The 20443-nt window shown below is 39.3% G+C and overlaps 1 protein-coding gene across 1 annotated transcript in view; it reads left to right on the plus strand.

Annotated features, from left to right (window-relative positions):
• Positions 1-20443, plus strand: part of ADAM28 (ADAM metallopeptidase domain 28) — a 90754-nt gene that overhangs the window by 43379 nt on the left and 26932 nt on the right. The window contains exons 8-14 of the mRNA XM_027840028.1: positions 1161-1232; positions 3654-3823; positions 5132-5216; positions 9314-9444; positions 10015-10192; positions 13672-13761; positions 17397-17592. Coding sequence (XP_027695829.1) covers positions 1161-1232; positions 3654-3823; positions 5132-5216; positions 9314-9444; positions 10015-10192; positions 13672-13761; positions 17397-17592 — 922 coding nt within the window. The remainder of the gene's footprint in view (positions 1-1160; positions 1233-3653; positions 3824-5131; positions 5217-9313; positions 9445-10014; positions 10193-13671; positions 13762-17396; positions 17593-20443) is intronic.

The following is a 20443-nucleotide window of genomic DNA, read 5'->3' on the forward strand; positions in this document are numbered from 1 at the left end:
AGATAGATAGATAGATAGATAGATAGATAGATAGATAGATAGATAGAAATATATTTAGTACAAAGTGTTGTGTGATGAGCCCAAAGAAAAGATTAAGATAAAATGCTTTAGGAAAATTTGAGGAAGAAGAAAAATCATAGAAGACATCTCAGAGGAAGAAGCATTCTGGTGTAAGGAAGTTTGAAGGAAAAAAAAGTTGTTAACATTCACAGATGAGAAGGGAGTACCTTTCAAGCATAGGGGATAGCCCAAAGGATAGCAGAGAAGAGGGAGAGCACAGGTCTTGACCACCGAGTTTTATACTGTATTAATTTCTGAACATAAAGTAAGCAATGAAATGGAGAGACTTCTTACACCTTCCCTTCCCACACCACCTCCCCCATCCATGTACTCTGAAATTCAGTGACACTGGCTTTCTAACCAGATGCTCCATCTCCAGATTCAGAACATTTTTGTTGATTCTCTCTTATGCATAGAGCTTTCTCTCTTTATCTCTGCCTCCTGCCTTTCTTCAAGTCCCAACTAAAATCTCACCCTCTACAGCTAGCCTTTACAAATCTTCTTTAATTCTAGTGTTTTCCCTCTGTTGATTATTTACTATTTATATATCTTGTTTATACATAGTTTTTCATGTTGTCTCCCTCGTTAGACTGTGAGCTCCTGGAGGGCACAGACTGTCTTTTACCTTTCTTTGTATTTCCATTGCTTAGCACTATGTCTGACACATAGTAGTTGATTATTAAATGTTTGCTGACAGTTTTTGTGCCATTGATAGAGAACTGTCTTGGGAGTGAGGATAACCTGTGTTCAAGACCTTGCTTTGACATAGATTGGCTACGTATCCTGCAGAAATCACCAAAACTTCGAGGGCCCAAGAAAACTTTCTAAAACTATAAAATGAAAGAGAGTTCTTATCTGTGATGATAGAGTTTCCACATTGGGAATTGCCTAAATGTTGAAATCATATCTATAACAATAATAAGGATATGATGTCAGAAAAAAACTGAAGTCACCAATCTTCTCCAGTCTCAATATAGTTTTCTTCTTTACTTCCATATAGTTCAGTTGAATTCTGTTTGAACTAGAGGAATCCCCTTTCCCCCATAATGTCATCATTTTGTTTCTGTTGAGATTGATACACTTGTTTATTTTTTTTTCAGTTTCAAAAGTACAACCAAAATCCAGAGGAAATAAGACAGAGGGTTTTTGATATGGTCAACTTCGTCAACATGGTATGATTTGTGTTATTAAGTCAAAATGAAAGCAGTTTGTCAGGGCATTTTCTGAGACTTCTCAAAAAGGCTAGGAGTACCCAGTATTTCTAAAATCTGTGACACTGTTCAGCCACGGAAAGCAGAATGAATATGTTCACCACCATATGAACACTGATAGAGAATTAATGTCTAGTATGCCTCGCATGTATTGCCTTTGGGGGACACTTCCAGTTAATGTCACTGTGACTTAGGAATTAATGGAGCCTACAAATTCAGTACTATCTTTTTCAAAGTGCAATCAGCAAGATACCGCCCCCCCCAAAAAAAAGTCCCAAGCCATTTGTAATCTGTTCTTAAACCTGACTCTTCTATTGGATTACCTTAAGAATCTTCTATTGCAATATCACCAAGTACTGAGTACTTAAGTGTCCAAGGCAGAGTATCACAAGAATGAGAAAACTGTAATTTGAAGTCAAACATCTGAGTTTGAATTCAAACTTGGCCTTTTCTATTTCAAGCAAGTCACTACTTCCCCAGGCCTCAGTTTCTCCTTCTGAAGGAGGAAGGCAGAGTGTGATTTTTTAAAGTTCTGAATCTCTGATCCCAAGTCTGAAGTAAACATTGCGGTATTGCACTGAATTGAGAGTCAAAGAAATACAATAGAAAGAACACTGGCTCAGGATACAGATGAGTTGGGTCCAAATCCTGCCTCTGATACCTGTGTGACCCTGGGCAAGTCACATAATTTCCATAGAGCTGTTTCCTCCTCTGTAAATTAGGGACTGAATATTCTTTAACATCCATCTCAGCTGTAACTCTAAAATACCATGACTTGGGTTCAAAATCTGCCTTAGATTCTCATTACCAGCATAGTCCAGCACAAATTACTTAAGCTTTTTAAGCTTTAATTTCCTCAGATAAGATGGTTGGACTAGATGACGTCTGAAGTCTCTGTTAACTCTAGGTCCATGACCCACATCCTAGGATCTGACCAGCACTCTCTATTCCTTTTTAGAGCCTTGGTTTCCTCATTCTGCAAAATGGGAGGGTTAGACTTAATAAACTCTGAAGATCCTTTGAAAATTAAATTCTATTTCTCCACCAGTTAGGTCTATGTCAGTCCTGGTATGAGACTGGAAATTTGCGTGTGAATTTATTATCTTTTTTATTTTTAAAAGATTCATTAATTTATTTATTTTTAGTTTTCAACATTCACTTCCACAAGATTTTGAGTTACAAATTTTCTCCCCATCTTGTCCCTCCCCCAACCCCAAGTCAGCGTGCATTCTGAATATCCCTTCCCCTAATCTGCCCTACATTCTGTCTCCCCCCCTCTCTTATTCCCTTTCTTGTGAATTTATCATCTTGCAGATATAGGAACAGAAATTCATGAGTGGTGAAAACATAATTAAAAGCTTTGCTTTTTAGCTTGTATTTATTATATTAAGTGTAAATATCATTAAACAGCCCTCATTTGCTTGATCCTTCTGGAAAAAAAGAGTTGTTCTTGGAAAAGAACCTGACATCAGCACATATCTGAGGTGTAGACCCACAAAAGTCATTACTGATTTAGGGTCCTGCCTGTCCCACACATAAGCTGTTGCTAAGACTTCAATGTTGCTATAGGATTCTTCCATCAGTATGCCCAGAAGAAACTCTAAGGGTGGGAAGCATCTTCAACATTTATGTCTGAAGTAAGAACGTCCTCCCACTCACAAGCTAAGCATCCTCAGCAAATGGTCATCCAGCCTCATGACTGGTGTTTATTGAAGTAGAATGCCTGGACTTCACACACTAACTCAACTAGGAGATTTAGATACAGTGATTCAGAGAGTCAGAGACTTAGAGTTGGAAGAGATGTCAGAGGACAACTAGTCTCATAACCTGATTTAACAAATGAAGAAACAGAGGATCAGAAAGGTTAAGTGACTTGTTCAGATTAAAATGTGATAAACAGATATGACATGACCCACCAATAAACTCCAAATCTCTCTTCCATTTGATCTTCCTCCTCCTCCTCCTTCCTTCCTTCCACTTCTTTCTGTTTTTCTCCTCATTATGGGCATTCTCTCTAGAGGTGCCAACCATTAACTAACCATGCCTGCCCATTCTTTGTGACCTTTGCTCAAATCTTTCCACGGATTCAATATGCAAATTCTTCCTGGAATTCTGGGAGCTTTCCTTGAGGTCTTTTCTTTCTGCCCCAACAAAGTGGTCAGAAGATCAGAGAGTTGGAAGATCATTGCCCTACATTGCTACTTCACCATTTCTTAGATGTCCTGTCTGCAAAATAATTGACCAGATTGTCTATCTCACAAGGACTAAAGGAAAGATACACTATCTCATAATAGCTTCTACCTAATCTTGCAAATCTGAATAGCTACTCTGTTATTTGAAAGTTGAAATTGCTTAATCCTAAAGTTTGTTTTCTTTTAACAGTTGTATAAAAAGCTCAATATCCAAGTGGTCTTAGTGGGAGTGGAAATATGGACAAATGGAAATAAGATAAAAATAAGCCCTGATGCAAATGTGACTTTGGAGAATTTCTCAAATTGGCGAGGGGGTATTCTCCCCAAAATGAAGCGCCATGATGTTGCCCAATTAATAACGTAAGTTTCAATCATCCTATGTATGAATCTGGCTGCCCAAGGCATCTAGAAAAGATGCTTGAGAAAAAATTGCCCAAGGAGGTTGTGTTTAAATGGATACAGACCACGTTTAATATCTGCATCAGCTAAGTTTGAAAGGGAAGCAACAATGTCTCAGTCAACTAGTTCTTTGGTACCTGAATATTTTGGGAATATCTGGATAATTTAACAGTTTTCACTCTTCACAATAATTATATAATACACATTGACAATTTCATATAACTAAAGTTTACAAAACTTTATGCATGTATATATGTCTCAAAATAATCCTTTAATAAAGGTTGCATTATTGTTGTGATTATTATTATTTCTACTTCACAAATGAGGAAATGGAGTCTCAGAAAGGTTAAATACCTTTCCTTAGCTCAGACACTTCACTAATATGAGAAATATGATTTGAACCCAAGTCCATCACTTTACCATCAAAATTAGACCATTTCTGTTGTGTACACCTTTTACAAACATAGTTATGGCCCTCAGATTATACTATATACTATATACTACACATATACTATATACTATAATACAATATATACATATATATGTATATATATGTATATACTATAATAGTAGATAGTATTACTATAGGGCCTTGAGGTTTGCACTTTGCAAATATCTCATTTTCTCCTTACAATAACTCTTGTAGGCAGGTGTTATTGTTTTCCTTATTAATGAGGAAACTAAGTCAAATAGCCATCAAGCAACTTGCTCAGAGTAAGTGAGACTGGATTTAAATCCAGGTCTTCTTGGTTTCAGGTCCAGTGCTCTATCTTCTGAGCCATCTAGCTGCCTTGTGGTGGAGTGGGTGGGTGCTTAATACCTATGTGACTCTGGGCAAATTGCCTAGTCTGTCTGGGCCACCGTTGCCTTACCTGCAAAAGTAAAGGTTTTGATTTCTGATGTCCTTTCTAATTCTAAATCTTTGATTCTATGTAAGAATGAATATAAAACACTACAAGAAGGATCTAGGCAGTCAGTAAATAAACATTTATTAAGCACCTACTATGTGTCAGGTATTGTGCTTCATTGAATTGAAATGAGCTGAGTTGTTAAAAATAAAATTGAGATCACTGAGGTATAAAAACAGAGAGCATTTTCCAGGAAAATGACCTTTCCCCACAGGGAATCCTAGAAGGAAGCAACAAGGAAACTTCTCTTGGCTGTTCTCTCTGCTGTCTGCTTCCAGATGGTTCATTGTTTCATGAGGCTAGTGATGACCTTTTTACTGAACATAAGACATTTCCACCTAAAATATTCCCTTTATTTTAGGGGGATAGACCTCACTGGACCCATCGTGGGCTTGGCATTCATGTCAACAATGTGCTCTCCTTATCACTCCGTTGGCATTGTACAGGTAGGCTGGGAGATAAACTGGGGTTTCTGCCATTTTTATTATGTCATCTTCCCTGAGACCAAGAAAGTTCATGTAGAGATCATGAAGTTGTGTATATTTGTATTTCCAATACATACAGACTAAAGCTATTCCAAATAAACCAAAATACAAGTACCTTAATTGTGTTGTTAACACATTTCCTGTTTTTTATTTTTTTGCTTTCCTTATTGGGAGTCTTGTCCTATCCTGCCCTGCCCTGCCCTATCTTAATCTATCTTGTATTTTCGTATCTTGTCTAAAGTTGTCTTGTCCTGTCCTATCTGGCTTAGCTCAACTGATCCCATCCCTTACTGTCCCATCCCAGTCAAGCCTAGCCCATCTTCTCTTCCCTTTTTTCCCCTTATCCATCATATCTTATTATTTCTTCATATATTTCTAAATGATCTTACTACCTACTGGTCCCATGAAAGAGTGATGTAATAAACATAATAGAAAGGGTGCTAGATTTAGAGTTCAAATGCCTCTGATCAAATCCTAGTTCTCCAACTTGCTTCTTGTGTGGTCTTGAGTAATTCTTTTAAATATTCTCAGACTCAGTTTCACTGCCTGTAAAATAAAAGAGTTGGAATAGATGGCCTTTTCATTCTCTTCCAGCTTTAAACTTATGATCTTAGAATCTTAGATCATGCTATCCCTCGTGACTTTCCTTTCATCTAATGCTTGACCTCAAGCTTGTACACCTCATTACTACCTCAACTTGACTTGGTAAAGAATAGACCTGCATAATTTTCTGTCCATGACTTCCTTATTGCCTGTGGAAGGAAAAGCTTACTATGTGTTTTAGGCACAAACCTGTCATAGACAATTTGTAATTAATTAAATTATTCTAATTCTGAGCATCTCTGATGAGAAAGAGGGAACAAGACAGAAAGAGGGGAGAAAGAGAGTGAAAGGAGGGAGAGAAAAGGGAGAGGGAAAAGGGAGGGATGGAGGGAGAAAGAGATAGAGAGAAACAGAGAGAGGGAGAAGGGAGAGAGAGAAGGAGAAAGAGAGGAGGGGGAGACAGACAGAGACAGTGAGAGAAAGAGACAGAGCTGGAAGAGAGAGAGAAAGGAGGGAGAGAGAGAAAAGGAAGAGGGAAAAGGGAGGGAGAGAGAGACAGAAAGAAACAGAGACAGGGAGAGAAGGGAGAGAGGAGGAATAAAGAAAGAGAGAGCTAGAGAGTGAGAGAGAGAGTTACCCCATGCATCTGAAAATATCTGATATGCTACTTCCATTTGTGATTTATAGTATTTTCAAGCAAAATACAAAATTCTCCAATATGCTGGAACATATTAATCAAATTCTGGTAACAAGTCTACTTATCAGATAGCTTAATAGTCACTTTCCTCCCCTTTCCCAATGGCCAATCATTTCCCCAAAACCATCCACTCCTTTTATTCATTCCTGCCAAAGCCTCTCCTTTCCACCTGGACAAAAGTGAGTAACAAGAGGTACTTAAAAGGGGGAAAAGAGAAACTTACATAACTTAGTTGTATATTTGGAGGCAGTAATAAGTTGTACATGGTAGATCTGCAGTTTCATGTGCAATCATCTCTTTTATTGTGCTGTGTTGTGAAAACACTTATTTTGTTCCATGAATTGAAAATAAAATAATTAAAAACAAAACCCAAACCAGCCTGCCTCCCACTCCAGCCCTTGTTCTACTTATTTAAGCCCCATAACAGATTACAATCCCCCTGCAGGATCACAGATTCTGAGTTGGATGGGAGCTTGGAGCTCGCCTCCTTAGTTGCAAAGAAATTATCAAAAACATGGAGAGCTGAAGTGACTTGCTGAAGAGTTGGGCTGGGAGAAGTCAGCTCCTCTGAACTGACCTTCTCTGCTCTTTCCTCTGTATCAAAAAAGATGCCATCTGCAGGATATGAGAAATCCTTGGTAGAGAGGGGCAGAGTAAACTGTCATCTAAACTATGGAAGGAGTGGGCACCATACTGTAGTGCAATGGAGGAGTGCCAGGCCTTCCTGCGTGCCCTGCCTCTACCTCCTGCAGGCCCCTGACACTGCTCTGTGATCTACATAGTAGAGATAATACCTGCAGTGGGATGTATCTACATCTCTGGCTCTTGCCATCTGACCAGCGCTGAACCCCTAGCTTTTCCACCCAGCCTGAAGCTAAGCTTTCTTTTATATGTTGTCCTCTCAGTCTAGTGTGAGCCCCTTGAGAACAGGGAATGACTCACTTGTTCTTGTAGCAGTAGCTATCAGTACAAAGGAGGTAGCTGGATAGCACAGCTGGAGATAACTTTTTGTACAATGGAGGCACAGGGGACAGACCACTGGGCCTGGAGTCAGGAAGACATAAGTTCATTATCCAGCTTCAGAGGCTTACTAGCTGTGTGACCCTGGGCAAGCCAGACTTAGCCCCTTTTTGACTCAGTGTCCTCATCTGGAAAACGAGAATAATTGTCATAACATTTAACTCACAGGGTTGTTGTGAGGGTCAAGGGAGGTAACATTTGTAAAAAGCACTCATCATAGTGCCTGGAATATAGTAGTGTTACACACACACACACACACACACACACACACACACACACATACATACATACATACATACATATATACTTAGAAGCTATTTTTATTCATTAGTTCATTAAGGAATCATAGCAACATTGATTTAGAACTGCATGAGCTCTTCAATGCCACTGAGTTTGGCACTCTCATTTTACAGATGAGGAAACTGAGACACAGACAAGTTAAGCGGCTGGTCATGGCCACACAGCTGGCATCTGGGGTGGAATCAAGTGAATCTGTTTTTTTCACTGTCACCTGAGGATGCAGAGTCTGAGAACTAAGCTTGTGAACTTTGACCTTTACAGGGACTGTCAGCTGGGGGATTAATTTGTTATGTGGTCAAAGTGGAATGTGAAGAAAGTTATGTCGAGAATATAGAGTTGATATCGCATTTCTTGCCTTCACAATGGGTGAGGGAGAGGCAGGAGGAAGAAAATTGGGAACTCAACATTAAAAAATGTTAAAAATAAGTGTTTTTTTAAAAAAGAAAATTACATAGAGAAGAGTATACTCTAACAATTTGGGGACACAGGGAGATAGAAATGGATTATCATAATTAATAATCTTGCCCATTCCGAGCAGTAGCAGCAGACATGTCCAGGGCTAGGATTATAAATGGTGTCCTCATTTCAACTTTATCATTCGGTATGTGAAAATAATAATAATAATAATAATGATAATGATAATAATAATAAAGGAATGAAAACAAATTCCATTGAGGAGGAGGGGAGACAGAGTTAGTCAACACAGTGTCTGTCTTTTATGCATTTGAAAGAATATGGGAACTAAAATGTGGCACTCTTTAAATCTCAGCATCCCGGAGCCAAAGCTCCTGTCACTCTGCCTTAGTTAAGGCCCTTCTGGCTAGAGGTAGGAATGAGAGCATTACAGTTGGAACACAAGTTAGTCAAACATAGGTGAAGGCAGTTGGCCTTCTGAAGTGTGCCTCACGTTCTGCCCCCCAAAACAACAACAAAACAAAACCAAAAAATGCTCATGTTAGGTGCCCGGACGAATAAGAGAGGGAACAATTGGACCATGTTCCCTGCCCTTAATTAGCTTCAACAAGGTCATAGGGTCATCATGTGATTTTAGAGACCAATTTATCGAATTTCTTCATTTTATGGAAGAGGTTACCATGTCTCACACAGGTAGTAATGGGCAGATGTACAATTAAAACCCAGGTCTTCTGACTCCACTAACTCTTTGAACTGTCATACTACTTCCTAATGCAATACTCACGAGTCAAATCGTGAGGAATCCATAATATAATACAACAATAATAACTAGCATTTTGTAGCATTTTGTGGTTTGCAAGTCATTAAGGGGTTATCACAGGGTTGGTGCTGTGCTAAGCACTAGGGGTACATTATTGCTCTGGGAGTTTGTAGGTTGTTCCCTGAGGGCCTTGATCAAGATTCCAGAGATGCCCTAAGAGTCAGTCACTTGTTTCTTAATCCTAGTTGCTAAGATAGTCCAGTTAAGGAAACCAGAGCGTTAACTATCGTCCTGATATTTCTTTTGTTAAATTTGTTCCTCTAGGACCACAGTTACGAGCTCCTCAGGGTTGCAGGAACAATGGCCCATGAAATGGGCCATAATTTTGGAATGTACCATGACACCTATGTGTGCAAGTGCCCTTCTTCAGTATGTGTGATGGATCGGGCACTCAGGTGAGGCTCCTTGTAGCCCAAATTCCACCAAACACTTCACATTTCTTGCTCATTAGGGAGTGGGCATGGCAGATGCCAATGGCCACTCCCATTTTTCACAGTCTGATCAGAGTTTTTGATTCTCAAACCGCATTCTGTGGTACACAAGTGGTCTCTGTGACAATGAGGGGAGGGAAGGGGAGGGTGTTTCTCATGTGGTTTTTTGTGTGTTTTGTGGGGTTTTTTGTGTGGAAGATATTGAATAAAGCTGAAGTTTGAAGAAGGAACAACTGAGTTCTAATTCTAGCTCAGTTGCTTACTATCTGTGTTAATCCAGGGGAATCATTTCCTCCTTTGGACCTTGGTTTCCTAACCTATAAAAGGAGGGAGGATTGGACTCAATGTCCTCTAATGCCCCTTTCAGTTTTGAAGCTGTCATCCTCCAAGCTTATGTTAGATTTTTATGGGCTGTGTGACTTTGGGCAAGTCACTTGAACTCTCTGGGCCTCACTTTCCTCATCTGTAATATGACAGGGTTGGATGAACACCCATGGGCTATAAAATCCTTACTCTTATTTCTTATCCCAACAGCTTTTATATACCCAAGGACTTCAGTTCCTGTAGTCGCAACAGCTTAGAGAAATTCCTGAGAATGGCATCACCGAGCTGCCTGAAGAATGTCCCTTTACCTAGTGATATAATATCCACCCCTATCTGTGGGAACCTGCTAGTAGAATCAGGAGAAGAATGTGATTGTGGGTCCCCAGAGGTACTAATTACTTCTTATTTCATGACCCAGACAGCATTTCTGATTAGAACCAGCTATGTAGTGCAGTGAATAGAACACTGGGGTCTGGAGTCAGGAAGACCTGAGTTCAAATGCAGCCTCAGATATTTACTTAGCTGTGTGACTCTGGGGCAAGTCTCTGAACCTCTCTTGGCCTCATCTGTGAGATGGAAGTTAGTAGATGTTAATGGAAGATAGAAGATGTTAATGTAAGATGTTAATAATACGATCTACTTCTTACTGCTATGATAATATCTTTAAAATACTTTGCAAATCTGAAAGTGCTATATATTGTTGTTAGCTATGAGTGTTCTCTGTTCATACCATGACAAGATACCTAAAAATGATGTTGGACTCATTATCTGGGTTTGGTTATGATTCTCTTATGATGTTTTCCTATTTGGATGGTCCTTATGAGGCTTCTGCTTTATAAAAATTTTGAAGGAAAATATTTTGCAGCCCTTCTCTTCCTTTTAGAGATCCACTCTGCCCTTAGGTCCCCCCAAGAGGTGTCTTCAGAGAGTCCTTGGCCACACCCAATTCTTGAGGCTCATAACAGCACCGATATTAACCTTCATTTTCATTATTAACTAGAATATCATCATTATCAACTGGAGATGTAATGTAGATTTCAGGAGAGAAGAGTAAGTTTAAATCCGTACTATCTACATCCCATCAAGCATTCATCACTGTCCCTGACATATAAGCTACAGTATATGATAATAAAGCATAAAACAGATGTCTGGTGTTTCAGTGGATAGAGTTATGGACTTGGGGTCAGGAAGACCTGACTTTAAACCCCACCTCAAACATTTACTAGCTGTGAAACCTTGGGTGAGTCACTTAATTTCTCACAGCCTCTGTTTCCCCATTTATAAAAATGGAGATGAAAATGAGAGCACCTACCTTCCAGGTTGTTGTTGGGATCAATGGTATAATAAATGTAAAATACACTGTAAGCCTTAATTCCTTATTCAAATGTTAACTATTATTGTTATAATAGAAGATGGACTGGACTTTTGGTTTTATTTGTACTTGGAACTCTCAGTGTTTAAACTCCCTTCTCCAACCCGCAACTTCACATCATCTAGGAGGAAAGACATTTAAGGAATTGTGTGGGGGCACCGGATGGTTAAATTACTTGCCCAGAGTCACACAGCTGGTTTCAGAGGCATGATCTGAACACAAACCTTCCATGGTTCCATGGTCAGTACTCTATCAGCCACACAGCACACTGCCTCCCTACCTGCCTCCACCCCTGCCAACACAAACATATCACCAAATCTTTCCCATGTTGATGGGACTTTTTCTTCACCAAAATAAAGGAGGCATGGAGACAGGGATAGAGATTGGACATGTGATTTCTTTCATGTAGAGAACTTCAAGGTCAACTCCTTCTACCAAAGTAGGTCAGCTCCTTCTCTGCAGCTTATAACCCCAAAGAATCTCAAAAACTAACCTGTTTGCAAATTGATTGTGGCTGTTAATATAGCAATCAAAGATTTGCAAACAGCTTTACATTGCTTGTCTTCTTTGATTCCCCACAATAAGTCTGTGTTCGAGGTGCTTTTATCATCCCCATTTTATAGATGAAGAAATTGAGGCTGAGGGAGGGTAACTGACTTGGACAGAGTCGCATAGCTAGTGGTCTTCCTGGCTCTATGGCCTGCTATCTCTCCGTTTCATCTCACAGCCTCTCCAAAGAAGATATAAAGGGTGGGGGGAGGCCACCATAAAAGAAAGAACAATTGGATATCTATCACATATTTCTTATCTTTTTTTTCTCCCATGAAAATGCACTAATTATGGAGAAGAAAGGTAAGTTGTCTGCAAGGCTACTTTTGACAGTCAGATTGGTAATTAATGTTATTCAAATATTCTTGTCCTGTAGTTGAAATGATACTTCTCAGGATTTAGAGCTGCTTAGACTAAAGCCCTTATCTGCTGTTGGTAGGTAGCAGTAGTAACATGGATAGAGCAGTTGACCTGGAATAAGGAAGTCTGAGTTTGTGTCTTGGACACTTAACCAGCTGTGTGACTCTGGGCAAATCAACCACTATCTGCCTCAGTTTCCTCAACTGCAAAATGAGGATCATAATAGCACCTACCTCCCAGGGCTGTTTTAAAGGATCCAGTGAGCTAATATTTGTGAAGTGCCTAGCAAACCTATATAAATAATAACCTTTGTTCTCCAGGAGGTCATGGAGTCATTGTATCTGCTGCCTTTGTGTCTTTGCACAAGGTCTTACTCGTATTTGGAGAGCCCTCCCCTCCTCGTAGAATCCCCAGCTCCTGCAAAGCACAACTCAGGTGCCTCTTCCTCTAAGAGACCTTCCCTGATTTCTCCAGTTATTAGTATCCTCCCTCCCTCTTGAAATTACTTTATATGAATCCATATTTACTCATTTGTGTAAATGTTATGTCTCCTCCTGGGGTACAATGTAAACCACCAGAGGGTAGGGACTGTTTTTTTTTTTTGTATCTTTACATCCTTGTCACTTAGCACATCTTGAGAACTTAAATTACATATTGTAGATGCTTAACAAATGTTGGTGGAAAGGAATTGAATAGGGTTGGATAGGAACACACACAGAGAAGTAGAAAGGACCTTAGAAATCATTTAATCCCACCTTTTCATTTTGCAGCTGAGTAAATTGAGGCCCAGAAAATGATTGACCTGATTTCACTAGTAATAGATAGAAGTGATTGGTAATAAATATCTCCTTAACTAATAAGTCAAAAAGCCAGTATGATTTTTTTAGGGAGAGGTGGGTTTATATAAATACAATTTAAGTCCTAATAATAGAAATATCTAAGTAATTGAAGCAGACTGTTTAGGTAATTCAGTTGTTTTCAATTCAAATCAATAGAAATATATTGAGGTGGTATGGAATAGAGGAGAGAGATGGCTTCTAAGCCAGGAAAACCTGGGTTCAAGTCTAACCAAGTCTGGTGCATACTGGTTGTGTGACTGTGGGTGAGTCACTTAACCTCTAAGCAGCTCTCTAGGGTTATTAGCTGCAGAGAAGGTGCCAACACACATTGGTGGAGGGAGTTTCTCCTGAGAGTTCTCTGTACATATAGAATCAAAAGTCCATCTCCTATCCTATTATATGCCAGAGTCTATAATTGATGAGATGGAGAGGAGGGGGATACCAATAAAATTAAATAGATATAAAATACATATAAATAAACATAAAACATACATAAACATGATATATCCATTTATTATTATTTTAATTATATTAATATATTGATTATATGATTGTTATATTAATTATATTAATATATAACATGAATATATATATATATTAGATATAAATAAATAAAATAGATATATAGTTCCTGGTCTCAACAATCTCTGTGCCTACCTGAGAATGAATGAGTTAATAGAGTGTGTTGAGGGGCTAAAAGAAAGCCCAGCCTTTTTAGTGCTTTCTCTTAATGATTTTCTTTTGTAGGAATGTACCAATATTTGCTGTGATGCCACAACATGTAAAATCAAGCCAAATTTTAAGTGTGCATTTGGAGAATGCTGTGAAAATTGCCAGGTAAGATGATGATCAGTATTCCATATAAGTAAAAATAATGAGGATAACAATGCTAGCGAGGATGATAATTGTGATAATATAGTAACAATTGCAAGAACATATTCAAAATTCTAGATTCCTTTAATCAGTCATTGAAAGTATAAGCCAGTGGGTGAAGGTGGTATAAAGAATCACAACAGCACACACAACAAAATAAAAAATTCAGCATCAATCACAAACCTCGCTACAGGCACTTGAGAAGCAAAGACATCGGAAGAGGGGTAGACCCTGAAAAAGGAGGATCAGGAAAACTTCTGGTCATTTCCACCTCACAAAACGTCCCAAAGAACATGCAAGCTGGCTCATATGAGAAACAGACCCCATATGCGTCATTCATATGCATCCTTATATAATGAGTCACAATTATATATTAAGCCAATGTTTCAGATAATGAGGTACGAGGAGCTTGAGTCAAGAGAGCTAACTGATACTCTAGGTATTCTGAGAAAGTGGGAACTGGGGGCTTGAGGGGGAGGTGGGACTGATGAAGTCCATGATCATTGTTTCAATAGCTTCCCAGGTGGCTCATGATTTAACATCAAGGCATCTTCCCAGCTCCTTTCAGACACAAGCACTGTCTAGCTGGACATAAGGCATCACATTTTTACTAAAAGAGAATACCAGTGATCTCCAAAGATAAGTTAATTATATTTTCATGTACTTTATTCAAAGTATTCACAGCTTGTGTCACTATTATTTATATAAATATCAATGATTTCCAGTGATTCCCTTATCTCACTTAAAAGGATCTTAACCTTTGTTAAGTAAGAATACTTCTTGTGTGAATCAATTAATGAAAACTAAATTTGAGTAAGGCTTGTACCTGGAAGATGAGGGGCTTGGTCACGAACCACGGAATTCGTATAAAAATGGCGACATCTCTGCAATGTGGAGATTTGGAGGGGCGGGGAGTGGAGGGGAAGGAGGTGAGCTTGAACGAATAGGTAGCTCAGGGCCGAACAGAGAAAGAAGACAGAGAGGGCTGGACTGTTGTTCCTTGCTCTTCCTTTTCAAAGAGGACAAATAATGCCCCGGGGGTCAATCACCTCAATTATCACTGAGGTCACTGGGCCCACACACCTCTCCCAGTCAAGGACTTGGGCTGGTGCCATTGCTGTGCACATCTATTCAGGAAATAGAGGAAATTACAGGAGAAGATCTGCTTTTGTCTCTAACCATGCCTCCTAGTGCTTTTATGATTTATTTATTTTTAAAGAGAGGTGGCAAGAAGGACAGAATGCAGAACCTGGAGTCAGAAAGACCTGAGTTTGAATCCAGTCACAGATATTTATTAGCTGTGTGACCCTGGGCAAGTCACTTAACCACTGTCTACCTCAGTTTCCTCATCAGTAAAATGGAGATAATAATTGCATTTACCTGGAAAGGTTGTTATGAAGGTCAGATGAGATAATATGTGCCTCATTTTCCTCATCTTTAAAATGGGGATAATGACGGCATCTATGTCTTAGGCTTGTTGTGAGGTGCAAATGAAATAATAATTGAAAAGCATTTAACATAGTGCCCAGCACATAGTTGGCATTGTCTATATATTAGCCATTATTTTTACTTTTTCTAATCATCACGATCATCATTATCATTAACATCATCATTATTATTAATATTATTACCATCATCTTCAGTGGCTAACACACAATGCCTGGAACAATACAGATGCCTGATAGGCAGCTGGGTGGGCCAGTGGAGATAGGGAAGGACCTGAGTTCAAGCATATCTCAGACAATTACTAGCTGTGTGACCCTGGGCAAGCCTCTTAATCTCTCTAGGTCTAGGTTTCCTCAACTGAAAGCAAAAATAGCACCGACCTCCTTGGGTTGTCCTGAGGATCAAATGAAATAATATTTGTAAAAGCATTTAGCACTATGCCTGGCACATACAAGTCTCTTAATAAATACTTATTCCTTCGCTCCCTAATAAAACAATCAACAAACATCTGTAATAATAGTCATTAGCATTTCCATAGTACTTCAAGGTTTGCAGAGGCCTTTAGACATATGCTATCTCATGTAATCCTCACACCAATGCTGGAAAGAAGGTGTACACGCCACTTAACCTCTATCCATCTATAAACATATCTATCTTTCTCTCTTTTCCTTCCTCCTCCCTTCCTTTTTCTTCCCTCCTCCTCCTTTCTTCTTCTTCTTGGGTTTCCCCAGCATTTCATTCAGAGATAGAGATTGGGGGTAAGGAAGGGAAGGAGGTTGGGAACTTGACTTTTTCAGCCTCTGGCTGTGGCACATGAGATCTGGCAAATGTTGCCATGCCTGAAAGGGGACTGATGGGATGGCTTTTACTCCTTTTCTTGCACCTCTAGGCCAGCTCAGTCGTTAGATGCTTAGCAACACTTTTGACTGTAGGGTGAGGACTATTTTTGTCCCAGCCACTGTAGAAGACCAGTTAATAAATTATCATGGCAGCTAAAGCCTGTGTTGGTGCAGGGATCAACCCTGGCAGATCAAATCACAGATTCTTATAGTAATCACAAATTGAAGAAAGGTATTTATTATGTGAAAGGCCATGGAGAATCATAGACAAAAATTAGCTTTGAATTCAGACTAACTGAGTCCTAACCTTCCCTTTTATCCTAGGGAAGTCACCTCATCTCTCTGGGCCTCAATTTTCCTCATCTGTAAAATAAAAAGAAGGTAATAAAAGAGGTGAGAGTCCTGGGCTTGATATCTAGAAGGCTGAGTTCAAATCCTGCCACAGACCCTTACTAACTGTGAGTCCTTGGATATATCATGTGATCTTTCTCCACTGCTGTTTCTTTATCTGTAAAGTGAAGGGATCATAGTTGTGGAGCTGCAAGGGGCCGTGGAGGTCACCAGACCCAGCCTTATTTGACATATAGAGTAGCTGATGACTTTGGAGTCTAAGTGCCATGCTGGTCATCCAAGTACTCTAACTTCACTCCACTTTCATGATCTATAAAATGAGGGAGCTGAACTTCATGGCCTTAAAGCTCTCTTCCAGTTTGTAAGTGTGAGATTCTAAATTCTGAGGCATTTGTCCCTTAGAGAAATAGGACAGAGGAGACAGATAGAAAGTATGGACATGTAACCATTGCCTTTGAATAAACAAATGGAACAAATTGATGACTTTAATTGCCAACAAAGCAAAGAGACAAAATTTTTTTCTTTTCTTTTATTATTTTCTTTCTTTCATTCTTTCTTTTGTTCTTCTTTTTTGCCCTTCCTTCATTTCTTTCTTTGTTTCTTTGTTTCTTTCATTCTTTCTTTTGTTCTTTTTTACCCTTCCTTCATTTCTTTCTTTGTTTCTTTCATTCTTTCTTTTTCTTTCTAGGCAAGGTTTATATGCTCACAGATTTAGAACTGGAAAGGACCACAGAGGCACACCAGTTCATTCTTCCTTGCTTTGCAGATAAGGAATGTGGGGCCCAGAAAATCGAAATGACTTGTACAAAGTCATGAAAGTCAAAAGTGAACCCGGATTTGAAACCAGGTGTTCTGTCCCTAACCCTAGTGCTCTTGACACTTCACCATGCTGACTACTGCCTGGGGTCAGGGTCAGAAACAGAGACAACTTCCTCTTATGCTTTTTTTTTTCTTTTCTTCTAGATCAAAAAAGCTGGGACCCTGTGTAGGCCAACAAAAGATGACTGTGACCTGCCGGAAATGTGTGATGGCAAGTCTGAGAGCTGTCCCGAAGACCGATTCCGAGTCAACAGATTTCCCTGCCAGAATGGGCAAGGCCACTGCCTGATGGGGAAGTGCCCGACCCTGCAGGACCAGTGTGTCAGTCTTTGGGGGGAAGGTAAGAGTTGAAGGGACATTTAGGGTTTTAACCTTTGAAGGCAAGGGTTATTTTCATTCTCTCTTTATATACCCAGTGCCTATAGGGCACACAATGCCTCGCACACTGTTAGGCAACTAGGTGAGGCAGTGGAGAGAATGTTAGATCTGGAGTGAAGAAAATCTGAGTTCAAAGGCTGTGTCAGACATGAACTAGCTAGCTGTTTGATCTCAGGCAAGTCACCTAAACTCTCTGTGTCTCTGTTTCCTCATCCAAAAGATGGCAATAATTTTAGTGCCTACTTCATGGCATTGTTGTGAAGATTACATGTGATAATACATATGTGTGTATGTATGTGTGTGTGTGTAAAGCACTTTGCAAATCTTAAAAGTGCTAGCTATTATTATAGATATTTGTTTGTTGATTTATTGGGGAGGGAAGGAACATGTATTTGTTAAGTGACTATTATGTGCTAAGCACTGTCAGAATGAGTAAGACATGACTGAAACAACTGAGCAATAACTATGCTAAGCATTTTTACAAATATTATCTAATTGGATTCTCACAACAACCCAGGAGGTAGGTACCATTATTATTATCTCCATTTTGCAGTTGAGGAAACTGAGGCCGAGAGCAGTTAAGTGACTTGCTCAGCGTCACACTGCTCTCAAGTGTGGGAGTTCAGATTTGAATTCAGGTCTTCCTGATTTCAGGCCCAGTGCTCTGTGCACTACTGCACCACGTAGCTGCTCATTGCCTCTTGGGTATAGTCATTGGCATGATGAACTTTTTGTCACACGTCTATTTTTACTGCTATTTTATCTGAAGCTGTGCTTTCCTACATAAAACTGGTTGATCTGATCCCACAATCCTCTGAAGAAAGGAATAATTGATCAGGAAGAACTTTGTGCCAATATGATACATTGGCTAGAACAGAGGATTTGGATTTAAATCCTCTTGCTGACTTACTTAACCTCCCTCAGCCTCAGTTTCTTCACATGTGAAATGGGAATAATAGTAGCACTCATTTCATAATTTTGTTGTGAGGTCCAAAGGAGGCAATCTATGTAAGCCATCTTAGAAACCTTTAATTTCTTTATTCATTTCAACTATTATGAATTTGCAAATAGGTCAGTTGTTGTTTTCATATAGGCTATTGACAGGTTGACTCTAGTCTTCTTAAATGTTCTCCAGGCTACTGCTGACTGGTCTTAGGACCATAGATTTCAAGCCAGGAAAGACCTTATAAGTTAACTAGAGCAACCCCCTCCATTTTATACCTAAGCAATTCAGGCTGAGACAGATTAAATAACTAGAGTAAGGTCACAAGTCATGGGTTCTTCCCATGTAAGCTGAACCCAGGTCCTCCAGCCAAACAGAGCAGTCTTTCCACTCTAGCACACTGCTTACTCCCCATTTCTCTGAGACTATTCTGTGGGCTTCCAATGGCAATAGGCCAATTCCATCTTTCAGTGGCTATTTCTACACAGTTAGATAAACAGTGAAGACTTCAGGCAGATCTTTCTAAATATTTAAATACTCAGCATTTCACTAAAAGAACATCTTGATGAATCATTTTAAATTCATATTTTGGCAAAACGCTGATACAGCCTATGCGTTGTGTCCCAGGAGTTGACTCAGCTGTCTCCTAGAGTGTTTTCTAATGCCTGTATCTATCCTGGTTATATACATTATTATTTGTATTTAGTACAGCACAAATCCTGGCTAGACAGTTGGCCTCAAAGCCAGGAAAACCAGGCTTCATGTCTTAATTCTGTTCTCCATTGGCTATATGTCAAGTCATGGAATCTCTAGGTCAATCTCTAAACCTGTAAGAAGCAAAGAAGGAGCTGACCTGCAATTATAGAGGGAGTTTCCATACCTGAAAGTTCCCTATAGCAATAGAATCACAAATCTGGTCCCCATGACCCTACTTGGTACAGCATCTTTTAATACTCATACACAAACACACACATATGTACACATACACAACACACATACATATATAATACAATACATATATGCTCACAATGCACATACACACATGTATACATACACAACACACATGTATACATACACACAACACGCGTGCATATACAATACACATATGCATATACATGTACAATATACATACATACATATGTATACATGCATACACACAGACACACAGACACACAGACACACACACATCTCTCTCTCTCTCTCTCTCTCTATATATATATATATATGTATATAAATACACACACACACCTTCTAGGGCCACTTTCTTTTCTCTCATAGGTAGATTAGGTCCCCAGAAAGTGGGTAACTGTTCCTCTCCACAGAGAGGAGTTGGAATTTATAATATAATTGTTTATGAGCCCTCATCCAATTTGCTCCCTAATACTAATCAGACAGTTGATATCTATCAGCTCTTACAAAGAGACATTTACTGAGAAGATATAATAAGGACAGATGTTCCAAAAAATCATCCCTTAAACCTGTACTCTGCACACACTTGTTCCGTGAGGAGAGAGGAGTCAAGCTTGGAGAACACATGCTAAAGCAGTGATTCACAGCTCCTGATTTAAGGAAATCATTTCCTTTTTTTGCAAAATCCTCATGAAATAAAATGAAAATGAAATTCCCCTCTAGTAGAATGCCTTGTTAGCTCTGAGTGTGAGTGCCTTCACAGACTTCTGAGGCTACTTGTTTTTGCTGTATATACTTGGCCGACATATTGGGTATACTAACATCAACAATATGAAATTCAAATCTTTTGGCTTTCCAAAAAGCAGTCAACAATGAATAAGCGTATTCATTAATATGTGCCTAGCACTATGCTAAGTACTAGGGACACTAATAAAGTGGAAAAAAAAATCTCATGGCCCTT

This window comes from Vombatus ursinus, unplaced genomic scaffold (assembly GCF_900497805.2).
Source record: "Vombatus ursinus unplaced genomic scaffold, bare-nosed wombat genome assembly UNPS02014837.1, whole genome shotgun sequence".
NCBI lineage: Eukaryota > Metazoa > Chordata > Mammalia > Diprotodontia > Vombatidae > Vombatus > Vombatus ursinus.